This window comes from Pinus tabuliformis, chromosome 2_1 (assembly GCF_031772625.1).
Source record: "Pinus tabuliformis cultivar Carrire ecotype Pingquan chromosome 2_1, CPIR1, whole genome shotgun sequence".
Lineage (NCBI taxonomy): Eukaryota > Viridiplantae > Streptophyta > Pinopsida > Pinales > Pinaceae > Pinus > Pinus tabuliformis.
In genome coordinates this window covers 973,259,438-973,267,340 of record NC_142299.1, presented here as the reverse complement: position 1 = coordinate 973,267,340, position 7,903 = coordinate 973,259,438, and the positions used below count along the sequence as shown (strand labels likewise).

At 33.9% G+C, this 7,903-nt stretch overlaps 1 protein-coding gene across 1 annotated transcript; it reads right to left on the bottom strand.

Moving 5' to 3' along the window:
• Window positions 1-4,946: 4,946 nt before the first annotated feature.
• Window positions 4,947-5,780, bottom strand: LOC149203871 (auxin-responsive protein SAUR36-like). The gene has a single exon (XM_089400260.1). The coding sequence runs from the start codon at window positions 5,607-5,609 to the stop codon at window positions 5,004-5,006; it is 606 nt and encodes a 201-aa protein (XP_089256386.1). The 5' UTR covers window positions 5,610-5,780; the 3' UTR covers window positions 4,947-5,003.
• Window positions 5,781-7,903: the final 2,123 nt, after the last annotated feature.

Sequence of the window (7,903 nt, the reverse complement as noted above, 5' to 3'; positions counted from 1 at the left end):
GACATACTACTATGGCATGCTTATAGATCGTTGTTGGCTGAATGACTTGTAATTGGCCTTCAAGCTGCTAGTTCACCATAAGTTGGATCTGAAGAACAAATAAAGCTAGGATAAAAGGTCCAAATTTCTGAAATTATTAGTTTCTTCCTTCCTCACCTTTCCATTGTTATTATTATTATTATAATACTAATAATACTAATATTATTATTACCAGATAGCCTGCAACACAACCTCAAAGTGAATACCCCGGCTTTAAATAGATCTTTGATAGTACACATCAAATATCTCAATTTAAAATCAAAACACCAAACATAGTCCATCTCAATCTCTCTTAGAATTCCAAATAAAGTTCTGACAATAGTTATAAACCAATAAAACTACTTGATCAAACCAAACCGAAAAACCCAATTATCTTATGATCTTTTTGTGCAAAAATGAAGATAAAGCATACGAACATCATCCAGTTCTACCTGCCTTCTTAGTATTAGGCCTTTACCAACAGATGTGTGATTAAGTTGTTTCTCGTCTTTTATCAGCTACCACCTTCAAACTGTTAGCAGTTTGACGAAGTGTATTCAAAACATTAGAATGAAGATGTTTGAACAATACAAATTTAGTCTATTTCCATACAGATCAAACTCTATGAAATTGACACAAGCAGTCACAAATGCTTTGCTAAACAGAATGCAGTCTTCACCAATTAAAAACCAATGTAGCTATAGACCCCAAAATTGGCTCCCCTGAAATAGAGATTTCCACTAAAGATCATTATGAAGGGTTGCAGGCCAAAACCATCTACAACACTAATATGATTTCACTTACTGACAATCCAAGCCTGCTTTTTGTCCCCCAACAATCCTTCTGAAATCCCCAAAAAGGAAACACACACACACATAGTAAATCCATCAAAATTAAGATTAAATTGATCTATTAATTTTTCATTTACATACACTGAAATCGTATGAACCTTGTTCTTTTTGGGGACACATGTGGAGGAAGGGCATGAACCAGAAGACCAGAAAACGACGTTTCAATCCCCATTTGGAACATAATTGACAAAGTAATTAATTGGAATTGAATGAAGAGAAAACATTAGATAGAGGTCAAAGCTGAGCCCAACTATTATCCGCCCTCGCGTGTCTCGCACTGCGCTTTGCTTCTCTCCTCTACTCTACTCGTGCGTATGTTTTTAGTGCAGAGGAAGGACTGAAGGCGAAGGTGCCTTTCAATTCACAGGTGTTTGTTATTCTTTTGAGATCTCGAGGACATGGAGGGACAAATACGCTCTGAAGTTCCGCGCGATGCCACTGTCATCAGGTCCAGGGATCAATTCTTGCTGATCAAGTCATGAGACAAGTAAAATAGTCAAAACAAAATAGCAAGCATTGTATGTGTCAGCCACACATTTATCATGCTAAAGAAACCCCTAGTTAGCACATTACATGAGTCATGGATCACGACACAATACCAAACGACACCCACGTCATGACATGCATAAAAAAGAGGTGAATGAAGTTTTCCAGTCATTGTTTATAACACAAACCTAACATAAGATAGTTCGAGATTTTGAGATCCAAAGATACACAAATTCAACATCAAACTAAGCCTCACCAAACAAATATTTCAAAAGCAATCCAGCATACCATTACATTTCCTCGAAGAGCTATTTAATCCTAATCCACATCCAAAACCATTAACAACTCACAACTAGTGCAACATAAATGTCTGCCAAATCATGGAAATAAATGTAAACAAAGAAAACTACTATGCTAGGCATACTAAGCAACTTGGAGTGCTTTGATTTTTGTTCACCTTAAAACTGTTAACAGTTTGACAAAGTTTATTCAAAACATTAGAATGAAGATGTTTGGACAATACAAATTGTGTCTATTTCCATAGAGATCAAACTCTATGAAATTGACACAAGCAGTCACAAATGCTTTGCTAAACAGAATGCAGTCTTCACTAATTAAAAACCAATGTAGCTATAGACCCCAAAATTGGCTCCCCTGAAATAGACATTTCCACTAAAGATCATTATGAAGGGCTGCAGGCCCAGAAAAAAACCATCTACAACACTAATATGATTTCACTTACGGACAATCCAAGCCTGATTTAACAATATTAAGCACTAACTGTTCATCTGTTAGGTTTAGTACAGAACCGCGTGGTTGGGAGCTGAAAATGGACAGAGATATATTCGCGATAGGTTTTCTTCATCTAATCATATAAAATTTCTGAATTCTTAGTTTAGGCCTAACTTTCCCCATCTCTAAACATTCAATGGTTGGAGCCTTGTTTCCATATATAAAAATTTCCTCTAATCGTTGCTGGCGGTCTGAGTAGCATATGTTTCGTTTGGAATATGTTTCTTTTCATATGTATTTTTGCGCCCTGCCAGGGTCGATGTGGTGTTCTGCTTGTGAGAAAACAATATCGAGGCTTCAATGTGTTCCGTGGCAAATGCATCTTGGCGCTGCTATTTAGCAGACTCTCTGGTCCTTGAAAATTCTGAAATATATATAGTGTAGGTAAATTCTGAAATATATATAGTGTAGGTTTTTAAGCCTGTTCGTGGACTGATTCATGAACCGTTTCAGTTTCATGAACCGTTTTAGTTTTGGATCAACGATCAAACCTTGTTCAATCATCTAACACCACAAATCCACGGTGAACAATAGGACGGCAATTCATTTCAAAGGGAAACGCCTTACGGCGTAATTATAAATCAATAGCTTAATATTATGTAAATTTTGCTATTTAATGAGGCAATTTTATTAAGTGTTCACTTACCAAAAGAAACTTTTTAATGCTCAAAATCATCATGTCCCTTTACAAAATATAATAAGAAACAAACTACAATTTTGTTAATATTGATATTTCATACCTAAAACATTTATTAAAACATTTATTACATGGGAAATATAAACTTGAATATAAATATAACGAATTTCATTCTAATTTAAAAATTAAAAATCACAATTTTAAAATACATTTTAATTTTTTAGAAAAAATATATTAAATTATATTTATCAATAACAAACAAATTATTAATATAAATATTATTTTATAAAAATATTATTAAAACAAGTTCATTTTATACTTCTTTTCCTTCCATTTAAAAACAACTATTTAAAAACAAATGCTTTAATCATCCATCTTTCAAAAACCTAAAATGAAGAAGACTTGGCATCATGGTGTCATCCCTAAGAATTAATCAATTCCTTATAATAAAGATGAATTGGAAAAATATTTCTATACAATTGCCCTTAATATTATGTAATTTTTTCTATTTAATGAGGCAATTTTATTAAGTGTTCACTTACCAAAAGAAACTTTTTAATGCTCAAAATCATCATGCCCCTTTACAAAATATAATAAGAAACAAACTACAATTTTGTTAATACTAATATTTCATACCTAAAACATTTATTACACGGGAAATATAAACTTAAATATAAATATAAAGAATTTCATTCTAATTTAAAAATTAAAAATCACAATTTTAAAATACATTTTAAATTTTTTATAAAAAATATATTAAATTATATTTATCAATAACAAACAAATTATTAATATAAATATTATTTTATAAAAATATTATTAAAACGAGTTCATTTTATACTTCTTTTCCTTCCCTTTAAAAACAACTATTTAAAAACAAATGCTTTAATCATCCATCTTTCAAAACCCTAAAATGAAGAAGACTTGGGCATCATGGTGTCATCCCTAAGAATTAATCAATTCCTTATAATACAGATGAATTGGAAAAATATTTCTATACATTTGCCCTTAATATTATGTAAATTTTGCTATTTAATGAGGCTTATTAAGTGTTCACTTACCAAAAGAAACTTTTTAATGCTCAAAATCATCATATCCCTTTACAAAATATAATAAGAAACAAATTACAATTTTGTTAATATTGATATTTCATACCTAAAACATTTATTACACATATAAACTTGATTATAAATATAAAGAATTTCATTCTAATTTAAAAATTAAAAATCACAATTTTAAAATACATTTTAAATTTTTTATAAAAAATATATTAAATTATATTTATCAATAACAAACAAATTATTAATATAAATATTATTTTATAAAAATATTATTAAAACAAGTTCATTTTATACTTCTTTTCCTTCCATTTAAAAATAACTATTTAAAAACAAATGCTTTAATCATCCATATTTCAAAAACCTAAAATGAAGAAGACTTGGGCATCATGGTGTCATCCCTAAGAATTAATCAATTCCTTATAATACAGATGAATTGGAAAAATATTTTTATACATTTGCCCTTAATATTATGTAAATTTTGCTATTTAATGAGGCAATTTTATTAAGTGTTCACTTACCAAAAGAAACTTTTTAATGCTGAAAATCATCATGTACCTTTACAAATTATAATAAGAAACAAACTACAATTTTGTTAATATTGATATTTCATACCTAAAACATTTATTACACGGGAAATATAAACTTGAATATAAATATAAAGAATTTCATTCTAATTTAAAAATTAAAAATCACAATCTTAAAATACATTTTAATTTTTTTATAAAAAATATATTAAATTATATTTATCATTATTAATATAAATATTATTTTATAAAAATATTATTAAAACGAGTTCATTTTATACTTCTTTTCCTTCCATTTAAAAACAACTATTTAAAAACAAATGCTTTAATCATCCATCTTTCAAAAACCTAAAATGAAGAAGACTTGGGCGTCATGGTGTCATCCCTAAGAATTAATCAATTCCTTATAATACAGATGAATTGGAAAAATATTTCTATACATTTGCCCTTCCATTCGGAAGAAGAATTGGATGACTGCCCATTCCGACTCTAACAACTATAACCGACGTTTTAGCCCGGAGTATGTCTTCTAATGGTCTTGTGCTCTCATCTTGAAAAAGACTATGTAAGCCGGAAAGCTACTCCAGACGCCGGAAAAGTACTCCAGACACGATTTCTTCAGGTGAAGAAAAACCTATTGCTGGTAAGTCGAAGCACTATAAGCAAGGCGGTTCATTGCCCCTTCCCTCTCAATAAGCCAGCGGAGATACTCAAAATCAGAAACCTGGCAAGGAATCGTGAGGATGCCCTTGTTGCAGAAGCCATAGACGGGCTCGGCTTCTTCCAACAAATGGAGAAAGAGTGGATGGTTGAAATACAAGATGGGGATCACAAACCGCGTCTGCTCTTCTTGCTCGTCCCCAACATAAACAGCCACCGAGCCCTTGGGAACGTCCTTGGGAAGATATTGAGTTTTCTTTTCTTGAGCCCCCTTCACAAAGCTAGATTTCCGCCAAGATAAATGGCGGCCGATATGCCGTTTAGTTCGAGTCAGAAGATTCAAGCGATTGCCAGAGGCTTTAATTCGACATTTACCCAGACACTGAATCCTTTTAAACCGCGTGATTGAAGGAAGGGAAGTCGCCCGGCTTAAAGAATGGCCGTTGGAAAGATTGGCCGGCTGAGGTTGATCATGTGGAGTATAATGCGATCCCAAGCGCTTTGAATGCAGAATTTTTTTCCAAAGCTTAACTAATTTGCATCCCAGTTTCAAACCCTTGGCATTTCCATCCATGTCCATGGCCGATATGGCTTTGTCCGATCTGGGAGAAAAACGGTAAAATTGAAAGAAATATTTACAGTAGGGTTAAAGAAAGTTATGGCTCTGTCCTATCTGGGAGAAAAACGGTAAAATTGAAAGAAATATTTACAGTAGGGTTAAAGAAAGTTCAGGAACATGCTGTAGTAGAAGAAAGCAGAAAAGAGCCAGCGATTCGCAACTGACATTGCTAGCCTGAACGAAGTTAGGCCGAAGTTGGAAATAGACAGAGGGACGTTAAGAAATATTTACAGTAGGGTTAAAGAGAGTTCAGGAACATGCTGTAGTAGAAGAAAGCAGAAAAGAGCCGGCGATTCGCAACTGACATTGCTAGCCTGAACGAAGTTAGGCCGAAGTTGGAAATAGACAAAGGGACGTTATACATAGGTTTTTAACCCTGTTCGTGGGCTGATTCATGAACCGTTTCAGTTTCATGAACCGTTTTAGTTTTGAACCGTTTCAGTTTCATGAACAGTTTTAGTTTTGGATCAACGATCAAACCTTGTTCAATCGTCTAACACCACAAATCTACGGTGACCAATAAGACACGTCATCGGCTAGGAGAATTCATTTCAAAGGTAAATGCCTTACGGCATAATAAAAAAGCCGTACGTGTATCCAGAATTTGTTTTTGTCAAATTCGAGAAAAAGATGCCTACCAAATACCTTACTCATTTTGGTGGGTGGGAGAAAATGAGGACGTCGAAACACGGTAATCCAAACCTTCAAACGCCTTCAAATTCACAAACCAGTGTATATACATCATTAGGCTAAAAATATATCGCATATGTGTTTATATCTTACTGGATTGAGAGTACCATGCAACAAAAACCAGCCCCTACCGTCACAAAGCCACGTGGCAGTGACTGCTCCCAACAAACCAACTACAGCGGCCATCGCCATCGTACGTCAGTGGATTCTTTGAAGGGGAGGAAGAAGAAGACCATGCCTAAACCAACTACTGCGGCCATCGCCACCGTACGTCGGTGGATTCTTTGAAGGGGAGGAAGAAGAAGACCATGCCTAAATCAATCTCTCGCAGCTGCTGACAGAAATATCATTACTGCGAAAACAGTAATGGGATTTCTGTCAGCAACAGCTACAGATTAAATTAACAAATTTAGGTATCCAAACAAAGCTTACTGCACAAAGCCCTAGTCATATGAATTCTTGGAAAATATGAGGAAGCAATTTATAGACTCCCATCCCTTAGTTTACAAACTCTCTTCTGCACATGCTGTATGTTTTCATGTTAGTTTACAGGTTGTTTTGTGCACATGCAGTGCATGAATTCCATTTATCCCTATTTGCTGCATTTAAATTTTAAATAACCAAAAAAATCTCGAATGAATCGCCACTTGTCACTTTCATGAGCCTCGACTGACCACCTCTAGAATTGTGAAGTATGTCTTAACATTTGTCCGGAAAACTCTCGTATGAATTCCCACCTGACCTGTCACTTTCATGAAGCTTGACCGTTCACGTCTAGAATTGAACTCCAACTTTGATGTATTCATGAACTTATATGTAAAACTGTTGATGTCTGTTAAAAGATTTCAATTTCCAATGCTTGCTTTTGTTTGGAAATGCCCTCACTATATTTTAAGAACCGGAAAGAAAGTAATTGCACATGGAATTTAAATCACTGTGAAATATTACTTGTAAATTCTTTATTGCTCTTCTATTGTGATGGAAATCAGCCTTACAATGATTTATTTTCTTTGTTTTTATATGATTTGTTAAGAATTTTTTGGAAACTGTTAACAGTTACATACAATTACCATAAGAAACTCTCAATTTCCAATTTATCTAAATTCTAGGATTAATTTTAAAAGAAACTGAGTGGTTTTTTTTTGTTGTCTTTAAATAAATAAAACAAAACTCCTTAACAGAAAACGAAACTGAAACTGCTGTTGCACAAGTACAATGACCTGTGAATCTGTTTAGCTTGTGAGACAAACACCTCCACTTGTCTACCCCTGGTTGGATGCTCCTGCATCAGGTTCCCAAGGTAACAAAAAGTCATGGTTCCGGTCCATGAGCTCCTCGATAGAATACCCTACACGTTCTATCTGTCCCGCATCAAGCCACAAACTATCCTCTATAGGGCGGTTCTTCCACTTGACAAGGTATTGTAGGTACTCCTTCCATGTCCGCTTGGCCACTTGTGTGTGCAGGATTGCCTTGATTTCGAGCAGTTGAGCTGAAGGCATTTGTCTCATCCACGAACTACTCTCCTCTTGGGTGTTCCATTTTGGTTGTGCCGAACTATCCTC

What these genes read in the sequence shown, in the direction of transcription:
- LOC149203871 (XM_089400260.1), bottom strand. Translation starts at nt 5,609, where the DNA reads ATGGACATGGATGGAAATGCCAAGGGTTTGAAACTGGGATGCAAATTA.